The 22,801-nt window shown below is 57.5% G+C and overlaps 1 protein-coding gene and 1 long non-coding RNA gene across 3 annotated transcripts in view; one reads left to right on the forward strand and one right to left on the reverse strand.

Moving 5' to 3' along the window:
* The window catches only part of VPS45 (vacuolar protein sorting 45 homolog), a 40,422-nt gene extending 18,215 nt beyond the window's left edge, over positions 1–22,207 (forward strand). Inside the window, exons 3-17 of one of the 2 annotated variants that reach the window (XM_035346530.1) lie at positions 170–304; positions 667–727; positions 1,809–1,888; positions 2,272–2,340; positions 2,610–2,747; positions 3,126–3,236; positions 4,304–4,438; positions 4,761–4,874; positions 5,391–5,558; positions 8,946–9,104; positions 9,743–9,850; positions 10,168–10,289; positions 15,129–15,260; positions 21,659–21,766; positions 21,870–22,207. In XM_035346530.1, coding sequence (XP_035202421.1) covers positions 185–304; positions 667–727; positions 1,809–1,888; positions 2,272–2,340; positions 2,610–2,747; positions 3,126–3,236; positions 4,304–4,438; positions 4,761–4,874; positions 5,391–5,558; positions 8,946–9,104; positions 9,743–9,850; positions 10,168–10,289; positions 15,129–15,260; positions 21,659–21,746 — 1,605 coding nt within the window. In that variant the 5' untranslated portion in view covers positions 170–184 and the 3' untranslated portion in view covers positions 21,747–21,766; positions 21,870–22,207. The remainder of the gene's footprint in view (positions 1–169; positions 305–666; positions 728–1,808; positions 1,889–2,271; positions 2,341–2,609; positions 2,748–3,125; positions 3,237–4,303; positions 4,439–4,760; positions 4,875–5,390; positions 5,559–8,945; positions 9,105–9,742; positions 9,851–10,167; positions 10,290–15,128; positions 15,261–21,658; positions 21,767–21,869) is intronic. The other variant, XM_035346531.1, reaches the window with a different exon arrangement.
* Positions 19,873–20,662, reverse strand: LOC118178206. Its single transcript, XR_004756102.1, has 2 exons — positions 20,498–20,662; positions 19,873–20,083 (listed from the first exon to the last, which is right to left on the reverse strand). It is a non-coding gene; the product is annotated as an uncharacterized LOC118178206 (long non-coding RNA).
* Positions 22,208–22,801: the final 594 nt, after the last annotated feature.

Genomic DNA, 22,801 nt, shown 5'->3' on the forward strand with positions numbered 1-22,801 from the left:
GGGGGGGGTGTGGGGCTGGGGGGGATGTGTGGGGCCTGGGGAGTGGATATGTGGGGCTGGGGGCGATGTGTGGGGCCTGAGGGGGTGCGTGGGGCCAGCCTGGAGAGATGTGTGGGGCTGGGGGCGATGTGTGGGGCTGGGGGTGACGTGGGGCCGGCTTCTCCCGCAGACCGGCGTGGTGAGCATGGTGTACACGCAGTCGGAGATCCTGCAGAAGGAGGTGTACCTCTTTGAGCGCATCGACTCCTTCAACAGGGAGCCGATGAAGCACCTGAAAGCCATTTGCTTCCTGCGGCCCACCAAGGTAAAGAGCTCCCCGTGCGCAGCTTTGGGCCCGAGGTGCGGCACGGTGGCCGGGCTGGAGGGGCTTTGGGCAGCCTGGGCTGGGGGCAGGGGTGGTGCCCACAGCAGGGGCAGGAACAAGGTGGGCTTCGAGCTCCCCAAAAACCCAACTCTGCTTTTGATCCTCCACCCAGTGCCCTTCTTGGGCCCGCATCCTGCTTGTGCTTCACCTCACCGCCATCACGTACCGCGGTGGGACAGGGACATTGCTCTGTGGGGCGGAACAAGGGACCCCGATGGGACGAGCAGGAGGCATGGATGAGTCTCATCTCCTGACAAAGCAGCAGCAGATTTAAATCTCTCCCCGGTTCTGTTTTTGTTCAGGAGAATGTGGAATATCTCATTCAGGAGCTGCGGAGGCCGAAGTACAGCATCTACTTTATCTGTAAGTGCGTTCCGTTTTAACAAATAAGTCAGGCTTTGCAGCCAGAGCCCAACCTGATGCTCAGTAGAAAACGCTGATGCAAGATACTACGACCACCCTCAGACACTTACAAAACGCCAAAAGTGTCTTGAGTTCTAGCTCTGAAGTTATTTAAATCACCAAATCATTTTTGCGAAGTTTATATGTGTGTGAAATAAAACAGTTAAACTGAAGCAACTCCTAAAAGATCTTTGCAAAGCAGCACCTTAAAATTGTATTGCTCTGTTATGGCTTATTCCTGAAAATTTCCGGGGTTTTTATAACCTTGTGTTGCTTCATAAACACAAAAAGGGGGAGGGAAGGCGAATGCTGGCAGCAAATTGCCTTTATTAGAAGGGAAACAAGCGCACAGGGTGAGGGACTGACCCGAATCTTGAAGGTAAATCATTTAGAGGCAGCCTTAGACCTCACAGCCCAGCTTAAGGCTGAACCCCACGCAGCATCTTGTAACGCCTGCTGCATCAGGCAGGCGTTTCTCCCTCACGCTGTACAATATTGGGTGGTTTTGGAAATTAACCAGAACTGCAGCTGCTGAAGGCCAGGCCTCAGGGAGGCGTCTGATTCCGTGAGGTTCTGGGGAAGGAGCCGAGGCGGCCTCTAGATGTCAGCGTCGCTCCGCAGGACAAAGCTCCCGGCTGACGCAGCGATGCGAGATGCTTGTACCAAGCCCTTTCACCTTGTCTCTTACCCGTGGAAATCTGCCGGCTGTGGGGCTGCCTGGTGGAGCAGGGAGGGGAGAAGGGAGCCAGCCCTGCCCTCCCAGAGCCGCCGTGTCCTGCTGCGCGTCCACGCACCGCCTCATCTCCATTCAGCGCTGTGGTCACACGCGGGGTGCTAGCACCGGCAGCAGAAAGCTGGCGTGGGGCTCGGAGTGGTTGTTTGAGCTCCTTTCCAGCCTGAAACATCTGCGTGATAATTGCAGGGGTAAAGTCAGACGAGCTCTGTGGCAATCCCCTCCGGGGGGAAATCAGGTCAGGCTGTTTTCCTGCGACGCGTGCCGCTCGCGGCGCCTGACCGGGCTCGTGCTGTTGTTTTCTTTCAGATTTCAGCAACGTGATCAGTAAGAGTGACATCAAGTCCTTAGCTGAGGCTGATGAGCAGGAAGTCGTGGCAGAAGTCCAGGTGAATTTTGAATATTTTAAGTAGATTGCTTGATCCAAAAGCCCTGGGAAGGTGAGGGTGCAAGCTTGAGGACTCTTGAACAGCACGCAGCAGCACTGCACAAAAACCACCCCGTGCCTGCCCTTTTTCTCTCTGCCCTCCGCTGTCAGATCCACTGCTGTCATCTGCCTGTCCCCAGGCTGCCAAATGTCGCCTGCAATGTCGACAAAGAGCTCCCTGCACAGAAACCCCCCAGCAAGTGGCTTTTCAGGGAGGAGAAACGATCGGTGTCGATGAGTTCGGGCAGTGCTTAGGTTTTAGCATCGCTGATGCTGGAACACGTACCTTTGTGGGCTGAATACGGGCTGGCAAGACCCCTGACTGCGTTTGCTTCCCCTTGACAGGAGTTCTACGGAGATTACATTGCTGTGAATCCCCACGTTTTTTCTCTCAACCTCCTGGGCTGCTGTCAGGTATGGAAAAATGCACTGCTCCTCTCCGGGGCCTCGTTCTGTGGTTAGACCAGTAGCTGCGGCAAACCGGGCACAGTGGTGGGCTGGCTGCGGGGTGTGGCCCGTGAGGGGGCAGCTGGTCCTTCCAAGGGACTGGCAAGGAGAGGAATAGCGGAGGATTGGGGTCGGGGCCTTTGCTGTTTCCCCCTCCTTCAGCCAAAATGTCTGCCTGCTTCCAAAGAAACGCGTGAGGGCGGCGTGGCCGTGTTAGACTGAACCTTTCCTTCCAGGGCCGCAACTGGGATCCAGCCCAGCTGGCCAGGACGACTCAAGGGCTGACTGCTCTGCTGCTGTCTCTGAAGAAATGCCCCATGATTCGCTACCAGCTCTCTTCGGAGCCGGCAAAGAGGCTTGCTGAATGCGTGAAGGTGTGGTGAGAGCTTGGCCGTGATGTCAGATGAGTTTGGCAACTTGGTTTGACTTTAACTTGTTGAGAAGTCGATGTGTTTGAAGGAAATAGCCTTCCTGAGTTGGAAACATTGCCATTTCCTTGTTGTGGCTTTGGGCAGGGCAAGTCCCTTGTCTCTGAAAAGCCTGTAGAAGAGGTGAAGACCCTCATTTCTTACACGTCTCACAATTTGCAGTGGGTTACCTGGTGCCTTTTGGGAGCAGGTTGTGCTTTATCCACGGCGCTGCAGCCTAAGGCAGCAGCAACCTTTTTATTCACCCGTGTCCAAAGCCAGAGGGAACTTCTTCCAGGTCAACCTTTGCTCAGACGGCTTTCTTTTTTCCCCTTTTCTCACCAGCAAGTGATCACTAAGGAGTACGAGCTGTTTGACTTTCGGCGCACGGAGGTTCCTCCGCTGCTCCTCATCCTGGACCGCTCCGACGACGCCATCACCCCGCTGCTCAACCAGGTGAATCCATCGCTGCGGGCGGCTCCTGAGGTAGGAGCACGGGTCCTGGTGGTGCACAGAGCCCTGTGCAGCAGCAGTGAGGTGGAGTTCGCAGGCTGACAAGGCAGGGTTTATATTCAGAAGGTAAAAAAGGAGACAAGCGTTGCCCCTGCTCTTTTTGAAATCCCTCTTTTGTCTCCTGGCTTGATTTTTTTTCAAGCTGCCGAGCACGGATCGTGCGTGCTGGCTTCGGTGGCAGGTGGCACCGGTGTCCTGGAGGACCAGACCATGACCACTTCCCCAAAACACACCTTGCCCTGCGAGCCCTGCGCCCTGGCAGTGTCTTCCCCAAGGATTTTAGCTCTCGAGGGTGCTCGGTAGCATGCACTGAGTGACCTTGCAGCGCCGTATTTCCCCTCCGTGCTGTTGACAGCCGCTCTGATTTCAGGTTGCTGCTGCAGATCTTACCCTCAGCCCCTTTCCCTCCTTTCACTTCTGTGGCGTTCACTCGGCCCCAGCTCAGCCTGGCGAGCAGGCGACGGCTTCAGAAGCGTTCACCAGAAGCGTTGGTTGCTGTGGGGGAGGTTTTGCATCCAGAAGAGAGGTTCAGGTGGATGTAAACGGAGCGTCGGGCACGTCAGCTCTCCCATCACCTTTCAGATCTCTCTGTATTTGTATTCATCTCCCCCGAGTAAATACAGTGACTCGCTGGTGTGCGGAAACACTCCTCCTGCTGCCCCAGGAGCACAGAAGCATGTAGGAAATTAAGCAGTTTGTAACCGTGGGACCTCTGCAGCCAAAAATACGCGGCCCTTCGCAGGCGGAGGAGGAAATAGAGCTAGCTGAGCAGAACGAGCAGTCCCTTTCTTTTTGGGGTGGTGTTCCCACGTGTCTGCACCAGTGAGAAGCTGGTCTGATCGCCACGGAATTTATTCTGGTGGCAAAAGTTTGGGGCACGCACCCTTCGAGCTGCTGTGTGCTGCTGCAGGGAAGCAAAGCGGCTTCAAATTCAGCCTGAGCTCTGCTTTTTGGTGCTGTTTGTCCTGCTGAAGCCGCCACTTGCCTCTCTCTGTCCCCATCCTTGGCAGTGGACGTACCAGGCCATGGTTCACGAGCTGCTGGGGATCAACAACAACCGCATCGACCTCTCTCGCGTGCCGGGCATAAGCAAGGATCTCCGGGAGGTGGTCCTGTCCGCCGAGAACGACGAGTTCTACGCCAACGTAGGTGCTGCTGTCCGGTGGGTGGGATCCTGGTGAGGGACTCGGGTTCCGCGCTTGGGTTTGCCGTGCAAAAGGATCTTCCCAATTGCTTCGGGCGTCAGGGTGGCGATGTATAGCTTACGTAGGGTGGAATCGATGCGTGATGCAAGCGACGTCTGATGAGAATTAACACGGCTGGTTCAGGGTTTTAAATAAAACCCAGGCCCGCCTCAAAGCTGCCTGCTCGGTTGGGTCTCGGGCAGACGATGCGCGATGGCACGCCGGTGCGCCGAGGCTCCTGCCCGAGCGGCTTTCTCTCACGTCCCCTTGTTGTTCCCTGCAGAACATGTACCTGAACTTCGCCGAGATCGGCAGCAACATCAAGAACCTCATGGAGGATTTCCAGAAGAGGAAACCCAAGGAGCAGCAGAAGCTGGAATCCATAGCGGATATGAAGGTAACAACAACGTGGTGTCTCGCTGGAGGCCAGACACTTCTCTAGGCCGTTCTGCAGCACAATCTATGAGCTTGCTCGTTCTCCCTGCTCTCTAAACCGCTGCTCAGAGCTTCCTGGAACCCAGCAGCCCCCAGCTAAACCTGTAAGCCCTCATTTAAGTGCTTGACTTAACCCAGCACGGCCGCGCGGACTTCAGAGCTGAGCTGGCTCACCTGGCAGCTGCTCCGAGCAGGGGCTGTTCATTCAGTCAGTGCTGAAGACTTAAAGAATCCTGGCAACGTCTCTGGAGATACTTTCCGTATCCTTGTGTTTAAAGAGTAAACCAAAAGTGCAACCAAACGTCTCGTAATTGGGGAAACCTTCGGGGCTTCTGGATTTGAGGGGGGTGAACATCCGTATACCGGCACCGGGCTTGCTTACGGTGAGGCAAATTAGTGCCTGTGTGCAGCCCAGGGATGAGCTGGATGGTTTTTGCTGTTATTTGAAGAATTGGTTGCTTTGCTCTCCCCTCTGCAGGCGTTTGTGGAGAACTACCCGCAGTTCAAGAAGATGTCCGGCACGGTGTCAAAACACGTGACGGTGGTGGGCGAGCTCTCCCGCCTGGTGGCTGAGCGCAACCTGCTGGAGGTGTCGGAGGTGGAGCAGGAGCTGGCCTGCCAGAACGACCACTCCAGCGCCCTGCAGGTACCTCGGGCTCAGCACCTGGCCGTGAATCCTTTAAATCTTCCTGCTTTGATCCCGTCGCCCCCCGGTTGATGGAGGTCTGGTACCGAAAACCAGGGGGGATTGGTGCGTGCAGATATCCCGCAGGGCTGGGGCGCTGGGGGCTGGGATTGCTCCTCTCCTGCCTGTTCGGTTCAGGTGAGGATGAATCACAGTTAATAACTGGCTGGAGAAGCATCTCCACTGATTGTTTTTACATTTCACACGCCGCGTTCCTGCGTTCGACGCGGTCAGTTGGCTCCTGGCAGGCTGCCTGCAGGCACTGCTAAATCTGAGCTCGGCCCCCTGAGCAGCGTTGGTCGAAAAATGGAAACCACGAAGTCGCCTAAACCAGGCTGCTCCGTGAGGTGGCGGCTTTTACTTTTTTATTAAATAAAAACCAGCGAAAAGCCTCCTAGAGAAAAGATTTCGTTGGCAAAGAGGACTGCAGAAGCCTAAAAGAGGCTTCTGTTACAGCCGGGTATAGATTGGAGGTCTGACCCCGTGCCGGCTTGCTGGATTCCACGACCTGACCTCGCATCTGACAGCACGTCGATAGCGACGGGCTGGGGCTGCTGCCTGGTCAGGGAAAAGAGCAGCATTGTCGAGAGGGGCTGTGTTAGAGCAGAGTTCAGCCCCTGCTGCAGTATTAAAAAGCGATTCCTTATATTTTTTTGTGGCTGGGATAGATGTTACGCTGCGTAACGGGCTCCTTTACACAACGCTACAACGCTTGGACAGGAAAATAAAGCTGAGCATCTCCAAGGGGTTTGCAATACCCGCGTTCTCTGGCTGTTAATCTGTGCTCCAGGTGGGTGGCTGAGCGATCAGATCCGTGCTTCAGGCCCCGCCGTCCGCTGCCAGGTCCTGAGCTGGTGTGAAGCAGGACAGGCCTGTCGGAGTCCCTGCGGCTACACAGATCTGGGAGCACAGAGATGGGACCTGATGGCTTGTGTTCGGTAGGATTTAGAGGACCAGGCGCTGAAGTGAGGTTGTAGCCACAAAACGCGTTTGCTGAAGACCTCCTCTGAGGTTCTCTTGCTATATCACAGCTCCTGGGTCAAGCTGGTGCAGGTTAAAAGTCAAAGATTTGGCTTGTGGTCCTCCAGCGCACCGTGCCTGCGCTGGGAGCTGCGGTTCCTGCTGTTCCAAGCAGGTTTGGTGCTGAGGAACTACCACAGCACCCAGCACTGATGCTGAGGCTCGGGTGCTTGGCGTTGCAGACCCTTTTGGGTCTGCTTTTCTGTCTTTTTCCGAAGTTACCTTGGATTCGTAGGGATGAGACAACCTCGTGGTGCCGAGGCAGCTGCAGCAGTGCTGGGAGGTGAGCACAGGGGCAGGCAGGGAGCTGAGCCCCGCCGAGAGCCGCAGGGTGGTCGCTGGAGCTCACCCCGGTGCTCGTTTGGGTCCTGCTCTGCCCTAAGCGGGTCTTTCTGCCCCTCTCACACCGCTGAAGTTTGTTCCCAGCCACCCGCCAGAGGAGCTCTGGTGTGCTTCTGACAAGCGAGAGCGACCGAAAGCCGCGTAGAGGCTAGAAAATAAATGCCAAATTGCAACAACTGATCTGGGATCTTTCTGCACGAGACAGAGATCGGCATCTCTGGAGCTGCCCGGTTCCCTGTCGCGGTCTCCTAACGGCAGCGCAGGGGCAAGGCCACGGACACAATGAACAAGGCAGCGCACGAAATAAAGGCAGGATTGTTCTCTCCCTGCTGTAACCTCAGCAATTGTTAATTTCTCTGGCGGCCAGGGCCCCCGAGCACAGTACGTTTTGCTTGCTCTTTCCCTGCTCTCATTAATCCCGACGTTGTACGTGAGCCTTGGGGAGGTTTGGGATCCCACCTCCCGGGCTGGACAAGAGCTTTTCTGTTCCGCCAGCTCCCCGCGTGCACGGGCAGTGCTGCTGTGCTGCCAAAAAGCTCGCAAGCCAACGTCTCCGTGGGACGACTCCGTCCTTCCCCGTGCAGGTGAAGTCCTGACCTTAACGAGGTTTTCACCCTTCGCCTCAGGGATCCTCCCCAAAGCCAGGATCTCACCCCGTGTTTCTGGGCAGATAACGGCAAGCGGAGCTGAATCAGCTGAGGAAACAACACCGCTTTTTCCCAACATTGTTTCGCAGCTGTTTGCCGAATGTTTCCGCGCTGCCTATCTGTCCTGGGAGGGTGGGAGAGCCCTGTCGAGATACGCTGGGGTTTTTGGAGCGTTTCAAGGTCACGTTTGCTTAGGGGGGGGAAAAATCCTCGCTGGTTCTGTCCCTCGCTTGCAACTGCCACAGCTGTACAACTGGCAGCTCCTCTAATTCCCTGCCTTGGAGCTAAAGCAGGCGGATTGTTTTGCTTTCACGTTCGGCACAGGGAGAATTTCAGACTCTGGGGTGTACTTGAGCATCTGCCCAGCCCAACCAGATGCCCGCGAGCACCTCCAGCAGTCGGTGCCTGTTCTGCCAGAGCCACCTCCGAGCTCAGAGCTGAGAAGCTTCTCACTCCCACTGCTCCCCCAGGCTCCCAGCCTGGCTCTCGTGTGTGTTCTCTTAGCTCTACCCAGTGACTGAGAGGGTGCAGAGAGGAAATAAGTCCTTTTTGGCTGGAACGAGGAGGCCCTAGCGCTTCTGTGGCCAGCTGCCAGCTTACCCGAGCCTTTATATCCCGCCCACGGTCCCTGTGGGGGTTCCACGTCTTCCCTGGGAGCGATCTGTGGTCCAACAGGCAGCTCTTTGGGGCATGCACCCCTCATATTTAAAATGGCACCACGCTCCCTTCAGCAGGAAAGGTAACAGTCTGTGTGCTGGAAGGAAATACCCAAGGGTTTTGTATTTCCCTCTCCGCTGCTGTCGTTTTTCTTTGCTTTTTCCTGCTTTAATCCCTTCCTTCCTTCGCTTCCAAGCGCTTCGTGCTTGTCCCTCCGCTTCCCACACCCAAAGAGTATCTGAATTTGGTGCTGCTCCTCCACAGCTCCTGAAAGAAAACAAGATCCGCGCAGTCGTGCTCGCTCCTGGCTCTTGACAGTCAACCTGCAGGCCAGGCTTTGCTTCGCTCCGGCTGGGAAGGAGAAGAGACGAAACGTTCCTACGCGTGTCTGCTGCAGGGGAGGCACACGCCAAGCTGAGCTCTCCCTGCAGCACGTTTCGGGGAGTTAATAACCCAGCAGGACCGGGTTACGAATCCCCAGGCCCACAAAAGCAGCTCGTGCTCCACTCGCTCTGACCGCAGAGCACACCAGAAGCTCGGATCCGTTCCTTACTTCCTCCCCATTTAATTCCCTCGCCTCCCTCCTCCGTGCCACGTAGTTGCTAGGCAGTGGGCTCGCTCTCAGGCCGATTGAACGTGCTCCGAAGGCCTCCCCATTAACGCCGCTCTCCCTCCCTCGCAGAACGTGCGGCGCCTGCTGCAGAACCCCAAGGTGACGGAGCTTGACGCCGCGCGGCTGGTGATGCTCTACGCCCTGCACTACGAGCGCCACAGCAGCAACAGCCTGCCGGGGCTGCTGGCGGACCTCAGGAACAGAGGGGTGCCAGACAAATACCGAAAGGTAACTGCCGCATTTCCCCTTCTGCTGGGGCAGGAGGGAGATGTGGGATGCCTTCCTCCGGGGAAAGGGCCTGTTAGTGGTGCCTCGGCGTAGCGCAACGCTCTTTTTGGTGGCTTGCCACCGCAAAGAGAGCCCGGAGGTCAGCTGGGGGCTGCAGGTGCTCCTTCACAGCTAATTCCCTAATTCCCATCCCCCAAATCAGTGATGTTATGGAGGATTTCAGTGAAGCAGAGGTGGCGTGCGTGCCAGGAGGCTGCTAGAACCGGCGTGGGGCATGGACACGGCCCGGTGCGTGCTCCCTTCGCCTGCCCCCAGCTCCTGCAGTGGCTGCAGGGACGTGCCGAGCCCGCAGCGGGAGCCAGGCTGGGAGGGAGAGGGTGGCAGCGCCTGGCAAACGCGGCGAGCAGCTGGAGAGGAGGTGGAGAAGCAGAATGATGTCACCTCGCGTGGAGGATCTGCTCGCCCTGCAAAAGGCTGCGGGAACGACAGCCCCTCTCCTTGTGCAGGCAGTGTCACGGCGCGGGGCTCGCTGGTTGGAGAGGGGCAACGTGTCTCTTCTGCGTCCTGAGTGGACAGTAACTGCCTGGAAGCTGGTTTCCCGTGTTAAAAAGATTCTGGTTTTGCCTCTCTCTGTACAGCTGGTGTCTGCCGTTGTGGAGTACGGAGGGAAACGGGTCCGGGGCAGCGACCTGTTCAGTCCCAAGGACGCTGTAGCCATCACCAAGCAGTTCCTCAAAGGTCTGAAGGTACGGCTCGGCCACGGGTGGAGTAATGACAGCTGCAGTCAGAATCACAGCCACAGAGCAGGACTCCCGTGGGCTGCAGTGCCACATGTCGTGGCTTTCAGAGTTTAATAGGAAGTGCACGGAGCATTTAGGGCATAACTCTCACGTAGGCAATGGGAGTTGGTTGCAGAAAAGCCCCCCTAAACCTCGACTCAACGGTTAACGCTTGCTGTATCCGTCAGATGGAGGCTGGTGCTTCTTGAACGTGGCTTTGCTGATCATCTCAGCCTGCTGCCTTGCTGTGTTAATTCGTAACGAGAGCTTCTTCTGCACTGCAGGGCGTTGAGAATGTGTATACCCAGCACCAGCCTCTCCTGCAAGAAACGCTAGACCAGCTCATCAAAGGGAAGCTCAAGGACAGCCAGTACCCCTACCTGGGGCCCAACACTCTCCGGGACAGGTATGTGGGGCCTTGTAGGACAGAGCTGGGAACTGGAGCACTCCTGCTCCTCCTGCTGCTGCCTCCTGCTTTGTTTGTCCCTGGGTGGAAAAAAACAACACCTTGGGCTCGTCAAAGAAATGTCCTGATGGTGTAGGTGGCGGTTGTGCTCTCAGGTAGGTGCCGGGGAGAGGGCTGTTAAGACAGAAATAAAGCTTCATTTCTTCATGTTCAGTGCTGGCCAAGACACGAAGACCTGACATTCCTCCTGTAAGAGCTTAGGTAAAGGCTAACGCCACTGCACCAAGCTGCCGGGACGTTCACATGATGGATTTCAGCATGCCCCCTAACTTCGCTCCATACCATCTGGCGTTTATTTGCAGAGTCCCAAAAATAGTCCAACCGCTAGCTCTCCCTTCTGAGGCAGTTACTATTTCTGAGCGGAATGGGATCTTGCTGAACGTGGCTAATAACGGTGATTGAAAAGGGCCCCGGCTGTCTGCTTCTAGCTGCCTTTGCTGGAGCTCAGCTAATCTGTTGTCAGCGAAGTCATTAACGGATAAATACGGACCTAAGATGAGGGCACCGAGTGGGCAGGGGGAGGACCCCAAGTTCTCTAGCAGCTTTCCAGACAAACCACTGCTTTGTTTGGTGCTTCGCTTTCCTTTCTGTGAATTCTGTGGAGCTTCCGTGGCGTGCTGGTCGGGGGCTTCCTATTCCAGCTCGCGGTAGTCGGCTCTGAGGGGACGAGCCCGCTGCTACGTGGCTTCCTCGGGGTGATCCGTGATGAGAGGTGGCCGCTGCAGGGCGGTTTGGGTTGAATTAGAACTGCAGATTCGTTTGGAGCAGGGGAGAAATGGGCTTGGGGACCGAGGTCCAACCGTGTCAAGGCGGTTGGAGGGTCGGGGCACGTCAGGGAGCGGCCGTTCGTGGCTGGAACGTATTTTGTAACAGGGGAGCGTCCAAATCCCATGCCAGGCTGACAGCAGGGGATATAAATCACCTCTTTTACGAATTAAAAAATGAATTATCATCAGAAGAGAGACAAATTGTTTAGGTATGTCCTTGGGAGGCCGGAAGGTACCTGCCTCGCTCCACAATTTCCCTTTAAAAAGAAAAGGGTGGATTTTGGACGGGGTGGCTGGGCGGTTTCAAAGCATGTGAGATAGCAAGGGCAGCAGGAATGCTGTCGTCCCTCCTTGAAACCAGCTCTTGACTGAGCTGGATTTCAGCCCAGCAGAAAGGAGTGAGGGACGGGGTCTGAAATGGGGCGGGCAGAGGAGCAGAAGCTGCATCCAGGCATCCCTGACCTGGGCTGGTGCTGAGCTAGCTGGAAGTGGCCTTCTGCCCTTTATCTTCTCACTGTCGGTGCTGCCACGCTCTGCTGAGTCGCGTCTCACTCGGATTTCCCCTTAAAATGTTTTTGGAAGAAGGCACAGGAGCTACCCCTGAGAATCCCACCACGAAGAGCACCCAAATAATTCATCGGGGGGAGCGTGGGAAGGGTTTGCTTCCTACCTAGAACTAAAGGCAGAAGTCGGATGAAGAGGGGAAATGAAGTTTCCACCTTGCTCCCTTCCCGCAGCAGCTGCAGCCTCGTCCCGTAGCTAACCGGCGTGAGGCCTGCAGCTTCGGTAAAACAAAATCCCAAGGAGAAGGAGCTGCCAAACTGTAACACCCTGCGAACGGGGGCTCGTCTAAAACAGGGTTTGAGCTCTGAGGGCTGGGAGAAAAAGGGCCGCTTCGCGGCTTCGCCCCTGTGCCAAACGAGCTGCGCAAGGGCTTTACATTGAATAATTCCCCAAAACTCCGTGCGCTGAATCAGAGCCCGAGGCGAGCTGGGCTGTCCCTCCCCTGGCTTTCTGCGGGCAGAGGACGGCGTTACAGCGACTGGCAGGGGTTCAGCCGAAGGTCAGGGCGAAAGGCTTGGTGTTTCTTGATCAAAGGGAGGCAGTGGCTTGAGCGGCAAAGAATGCGAAAGGATTCTTTTTTAACTATTTCTGTCTGTGTTAAACGTGACGCCCCTGCGAGGGAGGAGAAGCTCGTGGTCCAAATTCATCCGTGGAAACTAGTGGCAGCAAAGGAAAGGGAACCTGCAAAGCACTGAGCTCCGAGGAGAGAGCAAGAAGCAGTTCTGCTTTCCCCTGCTTCTCCTTTCCTTCCCGCTGTGTTAAATACCATCCTTCCTGGCGTGCCACAAGCCTGCAGTCCCCTCCGCCTTGCTGCTGGAGATTGCTGGCTGGAAAAGCTCCTAAAGCTTCTCTCCCTCGCAGCGAGCGGTGGCAGCCGGAGGAGATGCCTCCAAACGCCTCGTGAGCTTGGTGAGACCTTGCGAGCGCTGCCGGGCTCTGCCCGGGCCTCCCCTTTGGGTGGAGCTTTTGCTCCGTTTATGCCTCGGCCTGGGGATTTCTCTTAATAGGGCATTTGGGATCGGAGCAGCCGGCCCCGATCCTGCTTACCGATGGCCAGAGCCCAGCTCGTACCCGAGCAGCCTCCGATCAGACCGCGGGGCAGCTCTGTCAGCGTCGCCGGTACGTTTGTAAAACCAAACCAGGACCCGCAGCGGCCTGCCCGGACCCGCAGCAGCCTCTGGGGCACGCTGCTCCCCGGGGAGCCCTGAAGGTCCTGCCGTTAAGGTCCTGCCATCAGCCACCCTCGTCTTGCAAGCCCTGCTCCCAAAACCCATCCGAATTCCGGTGTGGGACGCGAGGACTCGCTGCTCTCATCCCGTTCAGGGCATTCCGCACCCTTCAAGCCAGGGCAGGGTCCTTCCTCCGCCTGTTCCGTTTGAAGGGAAAGTTCCTCTTTGCCCGCTCGAGGAAGGGAAGAATTTGGAGCCGAGGAGGGGAAGCATTTGGAACCTGCTGACCCTTTCAGCTTGCAGCTGACATGCGTCCAGGCAGCTCCGCGGGCAGCGACCACAAAATCTCCTTTTTTGGAGCCATCAGCCCGCAGCCTGCGCTGTGTGCCGGGGTGCCTTTGTGTCTGAGCTCACACTGCTGCCCTGAGGACGAGGGGAAGCGCTGCTCCTGTTAATTGTACGCATTGCCTTGTGTTCGGGGTGATTCTGTGAGTGTTTTTGAAGGCAGAGCTCCGGCCGGGTCCATGGTTGCTCAAGGAAGTCGCTTTGTCCTCCTCTCCAAAATGCCTGAGCGCTCCGCTGTGAGCTCGGAGCTGACCCTGGGAGATGCCCGGCCACAGCCCGGGGCTGAGGAGCTGGAGAGATCACTCCTGGAGGTGCTGTCCCACTAATCCCGTAACAGTCCCAGGGTTTCTTCCTACCCCAGACCTGCTCGTGGTTTGCCCTTGGGACGAGCAGCAATTCCCCGGGCGCTTCACAAGCGCGCCTGTGACAGCGCCTCGCAGGCACTCCCGGTTCCCTCTGCAGACAGCAGCTCACCCACACAAGGCAGGTTTGGATCGTCCTTCCTCCCGCATTCCCCTGCCCCTCTGGGATCTTTTTGGTGTCGTTTCTTTTTTCCGGGTGTCGTTTTTTTCTGCTCCTGTTGGTGCGGGCGTTCTCCACCACAACAGAAGCCGCCGATGCGCGGTGACGAAGCTGTGCCCAAGATGTAACCTGGGCACTGGCTGTAACATACGGCCTCACCCTCACCTGTGGTGCTCCAACATCTCGTTAGGCTAATTAACGTGACCCTGACCCCGAGGAGGAGGCTGCGACCAGCCCTGCACAGGCTTCAGGGACCGCAAAGTGGGGGGGATGTGCAGGGCGGGCGTCGTGGTGGCACTGAAAGGTGACAGCAGACGTCCGGAGTGGTGCGTGCTGAGACGTCCCAGAGGAGCGCGTGGCAGCCGGCCGTGCCACTTCTGCCCCTAAATTCCTCTTTTCTCTAACACTTCTGACCGAAAATTTGTTAAGTGATGGCGCTGGGGACTGCACGAGCTGACCAAATTGGGCTCGTGAGGATTTTCGGCCTACTTTTTCTGACAACCGACGGCGGCTTGTCGGATCGCTTCCTCGCCGTGCCTCCCCTTCCCTTGGAGTCCCGTTCCCCGAAGACTCGGGCACGTTTGCATCTGGTTTCCCAAAGCTCAAAGGACGAGGCACGTCCCCCGGGGACGTCTCGGTGACGGGCGCTGCGGTGCGGAACCCTCCGTCTGCCTTCGTGAACGGCTTGAACCAGCGGCTGCTAAATATAACCCCGCTTATCTGCAGGCTGCAGGAGCTTTCGCAGCCTCTCCCTGCGCAGGGGACGCCGATGGCAGCTCTGCTCTTTGTAGCCCTGCTCGCTCAGACTCAAATCCCCGATGTTCCCCCTCCGAGCTGCTCCCCTGCACCTCACGGGCGCCGGGAGCTCTGCGCGCTGGCTCCTCAGCAGGGAGCAAGCGGAGCCACGGAGCCCGGGTGCTCTCCGGGGCCATCCCTGCCTCGTGCTCCGTTTGCTTTGTCACCGACCCAGGGCTTGCCCAGGGCGGAGGGATGCCTGCAAGCGGCTGTCCTCTAATAAAAGCACCTGCCTGGAGAGCAGGGATCGCTTCGGAGGCTGCAGCGGGCGGTAAATCGTGTCGAGACCTTGTCCTCCGCAGCGAGACACTCTGACTCAAGCGGTGGACGGTACCTCGCTGCCAGGATGCGGCCCAGGCCTTTTCACCGTAGATTCGGCAGAAATAATCCCCTCTGAGGTTTCTGAGAGCAGAAAACTGGAGCGGTCAGGGAGGGCGGTGCAGGGAAGGCGAAGCCTTCGTGTGAGAGCAGAACGTGCAGGGCACAGGGCTCGTTCTGTGCTCGGGGACGCATCGCAGGAACGAGGTATGGCCTGGGGAGAGAGGTCGGCAGGATCAGTGCCTCGGCGCCCGCGGCTGGTGCAGGATCTCTCCTTAACGCTGGTGCCTTTATTGCAGGCCCCAGGACATCATCGTCTTCGTCATCGGAGGGGCGACCTACGAAGAGGCGCTGACCGTCTACAACCTGAACCGCACCAACCCGGGGGTGCGCATCGTCCTGGGGGGCACCACGATCCACAACACCAAAAGGTAACGGCCTCGCTCCGCGCTGGGCGCCCAGAGCTGCCGACGCGGGCGTGGATCTGTGATTCCCGAGGGAATTTCATCGCCCAGAAACGGGGGTAAACGGTCCGAGCCCCGCGCCGGCTCATTACGGCCGAGGGATGTGTTACCAAGCTGAAGGGTTAACGTGCGTGGTACTGGATCCGAGGGCAGGGAGGTAGACGTGCGTAGTTTCTCCTGCTTAGAATTCGCTCCGATATGAAGGAGAAGGCAGCGCAGGGGCTCAGAACCGGCTGCGGTCTCGTTGCCTCTGTTGGGATCCGGAGCGGCCGCGTGCGATAGCAGCGAAGTTGATGTGCCTAGGATTAGAACTGGGCTCCGTGATGCCACTGCCTCTCTGCCGCCCACGAGCCTGCAGAGTATTGGCTGTGCCTTTTGCCTTTCTCCCCAGAGAAAGGAGCTTTCCTTCGTGGTACGCCCCGGGTTGCCTTCCTGGGAGGCCAGACGTTGTGAGGGCTCAGTCCCTGCAGGAGCCGAGCGGCGCTGGGGAGCGCTGCCCGCGCTGAGCTTCACTGATTTCCTGGGTCGCCGTCCCTGAAACGTTCGGGCAGCTGGGAGGGCTCGTGTCAGGCAGCTTCGATGCTATTTCACATCCCTTGCACCGAGCGAGCCGTTCCCAAGGGTCTCAGCTGGGAGTTACGGAGTCAGCCGGCTCGTACAGAGACCCGCGACTGTCTGCTGAGAGGGGCCCGAATTCCTGGCGACACGGAAAGCCTTCGTTCACTGTGAAGTGCCTGCTTTATAAACACAAATACCGTTTCCCAAACCCAAATTACTCATCTCAGTATCTGACCACAGGTGAAAATTGAGCCCGCTTGGTGGTTTTTTTTTCCAGCACAGCTTATTGCTAGCCAAGAACCACGGATCCTTTTGGTACGTGCCCTGCTCCCTCCTGCTGCACCGCTCCGTCCCTCTCGGGATGACGTTGCGGGGCCGTTACCAGCAGGAGGGGAACGTCGGGAATGTGACAGGTGACCCACGGCTCTCCCATGTGTTGCAGCAGGAAGCGTGGTGGAATCCAAGCCGAGCCCTTCGAGTTGTCCGGCAGCTGCTCTGAGCCTGGGAGGGAAGCACAGCTTCACCATCCCCGAGTGGAAACGCAGACAAAAACAGTCCTAAACAGGAGGGAAAAGTTACTCTTCTTGGCATTCAGGGTGAAGTCTCTGAGCTGGCAGCTTCGGGTGCCTCCGCAGTGTCCCGGAGCAGCACGCCGCCACGGCTCCGGGTGGCAGGCAGACATTTGTCAGGCACCTCCTTGATCTCAGTTACTGACAGGTGGACCCAAGCGCGGTGTGTAGGCTAAAAAACGGCTTGGGTTCGGGCCCTGGGTGTGCACTGCTGCTGCCTTAGAGTCCCGGGGCGTATTTATAACACCCTCTGCACTTTTGCCCTTCCCTTCCATGCCTGTAAGGGATCGCCAGGCTCCAAAGCTGCCTGCGCAGATGCAGCAACAATTCTTCTGCAAGGCGATTCAGTGACCGATCGTCATTTGCTAAGGAAAAAATAATGCCCAGACCCTGCAAATTCCCAGCGCCTGCTCCAAAATTTGGCCTTCCTTTGGTTTAACAGCAGATGATTGGAAAGCTGAACTGGTGCTAGCCCAGAAGCAAATCGCTTTTATGAACTGGGTTACGAAGGCAAGTCTGTATTAGCCCACATATCGACCGATTCCTGCCCAAATTACCGAGCTTCCTCAACCTTCTGCTTTACAAAGTAGCCTTTGAGCTAAATCCTGTTTTAGCCAGGCCTGGAAATAGTCACAGAAAGAGACCAGCAGGCGCGCTGGCTGCTCTTTGGCTTAGGAAAAGAAAGGAATTAAGTAAGCTTAAACCTTGCAAGGATGCAAAATCAAACCTGCTTCGTGTTCAGCCGCCCATCGGCTACAGCCTCGCTGTGAGCGATGCATTTTGAGGCTGATTTTGACATCAACAGACCCGCCTCAAACTTCTCCCAGCATCTGCGCTGAGAACCTGGATGGCGCTGTCATCGCGCCGCGCTGAGCGCGGCGACAGCAAAACCGGAGTAAGCGCTGCGAAGAGCCAGGGATGGCACAGCTTTTCACGCCAGATTGGAGGTTGAGACCTGCCCCGAAAGCGTATCGGTGTAGCAGAGTCAGCAAAAACTGTCACTGGGACGGGGAAAAGCTCCCGGCAGCGTTCCGTCTCGGAGGAGGAGGCGAGAGGGTGGCGAGCAGGCGGGCGAGGAAGGAGGGGATCGGCTCGAGGTTCCCATCCCAGCTCTGCTGCCGACCTCGGAGGTGACGTTGGGCAGCTCTCCTCCTTGTTTGCAGCAGCAGGTCTCTGAGCAGGTCCTGGCTGGATGAAATTCCAGATCTGCGGCTGCCTGCTGGGCTCCCCGACGTCGGTTGGTGCTGGAAGGGGTGACGTTAGCTAGCGAGGGCTTCTCCCGTGGCGGCATCTTGGCGCAGTCGCTGAATTATTTACAGAAACACGAGGGTCCTGTATCAGAATTTGCATTTCAAAGAATGAAGTGGGGGGGGAGAAAAAAGGGGGAAAAAAGGGGGTGTTGCTTTGTAAGGGCTGATTACTACGAGGTCCTGCCCGGGAGCTGCGGGATGAGGACTGCTGAGGGTCCCCTTCTGGCAACAGCCCTGCCCCAGGTGAGTTCCTTTACCCTCGTGGCTTGAACCACGTTTCCTTGATGATGAAAGGCCACGGTGGGGATAACGAGCAGCTAGCACTTGGCTGTCCATGATCTCGAGCACTTTCCGAGGGGCGGCCGGCCTGCTGGATCAGGGCGAGCTGAGAAGTGAAGTTCCCCAAACACCGGCAGTGACTCGAGCAAAGGGCGCGAGGCTCGCGGCTGTTTCAGCGACGCGCCGAGGTGCCTGATGCGAGGAAACCTAGATTTGATCGCGTCCCAACTCTGGTAATCCTTTGGCCTCCCTTTAACGAGCCGTTGCTTATTGCTGCGGGATTAGGGCTGATATGTCACCATAAACAAGGCGATTTCTGTATTAATGCGCTGAGCAGCCCGTGTAAGCACACTAATCCCCGGCTTTCATTGTTCGGACCAGTCCAACTCAAACTGTGACCAACATCTGCGCCTGGAGGGTGCGGGGTGGCTCAAGGGCTGTCCCTCCTGCTTTTGGACGAGGCGGGAGGCGGGCGAGCCTCGGGAGCTGTTGCGGTGTTGGAGCTGTGAGGTTGTGAGAGGCTCACCCGTGCAAGAGAGCCTGCCTCGTCCGGTGGCTGCGCTGCACCCGGAGGCTTAAAACCGCGATGGAAATGCTCTTACACAACCCTCTGGGCTCGCAGAGAAGTCTCAAAGAACCCGTTTAAAGTTCCCTTTCACGCTGCAGCGATGTCAGGGGGAATCTGTCGCTGGTGATCGTTCCGGGTTCGTGTCCAGGAACACAAAATAAGGGCAGGAATCTTTTAACAGCGCTCACACTTGGAAATGAGGCACGTCGGCAAAAGGATTCCTTGGCAAGAAATCAGGCTACGAAAGCGAACGGGCTCTGGTGGTGGAGTTTATTCCTCTGCTGGAAAAAATCCCCGTGGTTTTACAGGGGGTGAGAAAATTGGTGTGTCTTCTCTTCCCCCCCCCCCGCCTCTAGCAGGGAAATCCGCGTGGTGCTCCCGCTCCACGGGCTCTTTCCTGGCCTCACCCGGGGGCAGCCCGGTCAGTGACGAGGCTCAGAGCGTGCCCTGGGTCTTCTCATCCTGTCCAGGGGGCCGCAACCAGGAGCTGGGAGCCAACAACAAAAAAAACACATTAAATCATCCGGAGTGCTGAAAAGTCAGGTGAAATTCAGAGCAATGCAGAAACGCAAAGACGAGAAAGCCGCTGAGCGTTGTCCGGCATCGCGCACGCTCAGGTTTGCCGCGGGTCAGCCTGTCCCCTCTCAGCTTGCTTCATTTTTCATTGCTTTTTTTTCACCCCCCTTCCCGCTACCGGGCAGCCCTCTCGCTGCGGTTATCAGAGGATACGCGGAGACGCGCTGGGAAGCGCTTGGAGATCCTTTGAGCAACGCCAACGGGGTGGGGAAAAAAAAAAAAAAAACCTGTTGTTGTCAAGGAATTTTCAGGGTTTTTCTCATCGGGCCAGCTTGGCTGCCGCTGTTACTTGTGAAACTTTGGCAGCCCTCCTGAAAATCCTTCTGCTAGGGCTTGTCAGAAAGGTAAGGAAGCCTTCCTGGCCGGGTTTTCCTGCCTGAGGAGCCGAGGGGAGGCTCGCTGCAGAGCTGTGCCCCGTGCCGGAGAGCTTTGGTTTGGGGCAGAACCATTTGATAAACGAGAACCCGAGTGCAGAGCTCTCTGTTGTTTTTTTTCCCAGTAACGGAAGGAGCTGTAATGGAAGGGCTGGAAGACCGGGGGTTGTTGATCATGTTTTAAAAAAAAAACAAACACGTTTTTGAGTTTTATTTATGGAGAAGGTATTGAGTTTTATTTATGGAGAAGGTAAGAGTTCATTCTCGGGCTGGTGCCGGACCATAGCAGCCTCTAATCACCTGCAGGAACCGGGTAAATCGGGCAGAACTGTGCTGGAGTGAACCCCCCGGGTTCTCAATAGCTTTCCACTTGGGATTTCGAGCCCCCAAGCTGTATTTTTTGGGGGGGGTTTTGAGCGCTCGCAGCAAAGCGCAGGGCACGAAGAGCTCCGAAAATGAGGAGCGTGGTGACCGAGGAACATCTGGCGCCTGGCGCCGCCTCATCCGGAGCGCAGGTTGAGCCCAAACCTGCGGGGACTAATCCCAGGGGTTATTTACCCTGACCCACTTACCCACTTAACCCGGAGCTCGGGTGCCGAACGCCGCGGGGCCGTGCCTGCGGCTGCCCCGGGATCGGATCCCTGTGCCCACGGAGGGAGCGAGGTGTGGGGGCGCGGCAGGGACCCGCTCTGCTTCCCTCCGGGGTTTTCCATTCCCACCCAGCCCGGAGTGGCCGTGACCGCCCTGCTGGGATCCCCGGGGTCCTGGGAAGCGATGGTTCACGGTGCTGTGGGTGCTCCACATCCACCCCGTGGGGGCTCGCTTCTGGCAGCGGCTGCGCTCCGGAGACCTTGGCCGCTGGACCTGTTTTGGGGGAATCACGTTTTCTGTAGGGTTTGTGGTATGGCCTGATTCTTACTTATTTCTTTTAAAGCGTTAACGTGTTCAGATAACTTGCTCAGCATATCGCAGGCATGAGTCAACCTAGAAACCGGCAGCATTGCCGGAGTAACCACCGTCCTGGTAACACGTCCTCGGCACAGCCTCCGTGGGGGCTGCGGTGCCGTGCTTCGGCGAGGGGCTTTCCTCCTGAAAGCACCGAGTTAGCCTCGGACCCTGACCCGCTTCCAGACCTCTTTAGCCAACCTGTTCCCGAGGCTTAGTCATCTCGGAGGTGTCTTCCAGCCGAGATGATTCTGGGATCTGTGAGCGCGTCCCCAGGCATGCCCAGGACTCGGAGGCGCTGTGCCGAGTGGGACTTCCCAGGCTCCCAGGTGTTCGTGAGCCCAGCTCCGCTCCCGAAGGCAGGACAGGGAATTTTGCTGGGGCTTCAGTGGAAACAGATTTGGGCAAGGACTGAGCCGGCTCGCAAATTCCCATTTCAGTATCTCGGTATCGAATCGGGGCAGGATGCAGAGCCCACCGCCCGGACCCGCGGACATCTTTGCCAGCTGCCACCTGCCCCCTGCCTGCCCCAGCCTTTTTTCCCCTCTGCAGCTGCCCCCAGCAGCTGATCTCTGCGGGACGAGGGGTTGCTGAGAATCCCCAACGTGTTGGGTTTGGCTTTCCGATGGGGCCGTTGCTCCGGGACATGGCTGACGGGGTCCCTTGGGAAATCACGGGGAGCCTGGCATGAAGCTGAGCGTGCGTTTAAGCGTTTTACTGAGCTGAAACTTCCTTGAGACCTGCCCGAATGAATGGTTGGTGCCCGGAGGTTTCCATTAGTTAGATTTGGATGACAATCCTAAAACCCTGCGATCTCTAGGGCAGAAATTGGAGGCAGGGGGCTGCTTTCCGGAGAGCCCTGGCTGCAAAATGCCAAGGATGCCTCAGCAGGAGGCTTCCACCCTGCCCCTTCCTGCCTTATCACCCCGCAGGAAGGCCGAGAGCCGGCAGAAAGCCGAGCCCAGCCGCTGGCCTTCCTGGCTTTGTTACAGGAGGCCAGGCTGAGCCCACGCGGATCCCTCCTGGGATCCCTCCCGGGAGCCTCACCAGCCCTGGCCTTGGGGAGAGACCTCCCCAAGCCTTTCAGGGTTCCCCCCAGGGATGGTGCTTGTCCGGTGACCCATGTTGGGCTCCCCACCTTTGGGTGCCCAGGGCAGGGCGCTGCCGTGCCGTAGCTTTGCGCTTTGCTCTCTGTGGTCTCTGTGAGCGAAACGTTGCCTCCGCTAACCTGAAATTCTCTTGGCAGCTTCCTGGAGGAGGTTACGGCTGCAGGGTTCCGTGGCCGAAGCACCGAGAGCTCTCAAGCGCCGCCGAGGCCAAGCAGCAGACGATGAATCTTGGAGGAATTCCCGTCTCGCCCCTCCGTAGCTTCCACAAACCGACCGAACCCTCCGGCTCCGGAGCAGCACTGGACGTTCCCGCACCGTGCTGCTGCGGGCCGGGACCCTCCACGTGCACCAAAAGCACCCGAATGCTGCCGTTGGCGTCCGAGGTGACGTGCCCCAAGCTGCAGCCCCCTCGCTGCCCTCTCACTACCGCAGCTCTCGGGAGCTCTCCAAGTTGGGGCCCACAGGAGAAGTCCCTCCCGCAGCCCGGAGGCTCTGCACGGCTCTGGCCGGTGGCTGTGCGCTGCCTTGCTCTGTCGGTGCTGGGTGAGCCCCCCCCAGGACACGTCCAATGGCCCCAGTTCCCACGTGCATCTCTGGAAGGGGATGGGCACTGCAGGACCTTTGCTCTGCTCAGCTGTCTGTATATTTCGAGTCCTATTAAACGATCCGTTTGGCCGAACCTCTCATTCGGTGAATGGTTCCCGACGTTTCTCCTAGTGCCACAGGGGCAGAACGACGTCCTCAGTGTTCTCTGTTCACTTCTGGTTACCTTAAACCAGCACAGCTCTCTGCCCCTTTTCTTGCTCCCGTGTTGTGAGCTGAAAAAAGGCCGTGATTCCCTCGTAAAAGTTACTCTAGCAGTACCAAAACAAGCTGGATTTGAAAAGAAACAGAGCTGCAATTCTGGAGCAGCGCGGGGAGCAGAGGTGCTGCTCTTGGGGGTGTGGAGCTGGACCAGAAGGGGCTCCTCTGCTCTCTGCAGCCAGGCCCTGGGTTCCAGGACCCCCAGCCCCTCTCAGCAGAGGCAGTGAAGCTCCCGTTCCTCCTCCTTGGCTCTGGGAAGGATCCGTGCCACTGCTGGCTCCGGCCCCATGGCCGGTTCTGTCCCCGCAGGCACCTGGGCCAGGCTCCCCCACAGCCAGTGCCGTAATCCCAGCCCCTGCCTCCTGCTGGGGTGCAGCCAGGAGAGGCAAGGAGGATTTTTTTTTTTTTTTTTTTTTTTTTTCCTTTTATTTTAGGTCCGGGAACTGCGAGAGCAGCACAGGTTAAGAGGCAGAACA

The sequence above is a fragment of the Oxyura jamaicensis genome, chromosome 25 (genome assembly GCF_011077185.1).
Source record: "Oxyura jamaicensis isolate SHBP4307 breed ruddy duck chromosome 25, BPBGC_Ojam_1.0, whole genome shotgun sequence".
Taxonomy (NCBI): Eukaryota; Metazoa; Chordata; class Aves; order Anseriformes; family Anatidae; genus Oxyura; species Oxyura jamaicensis.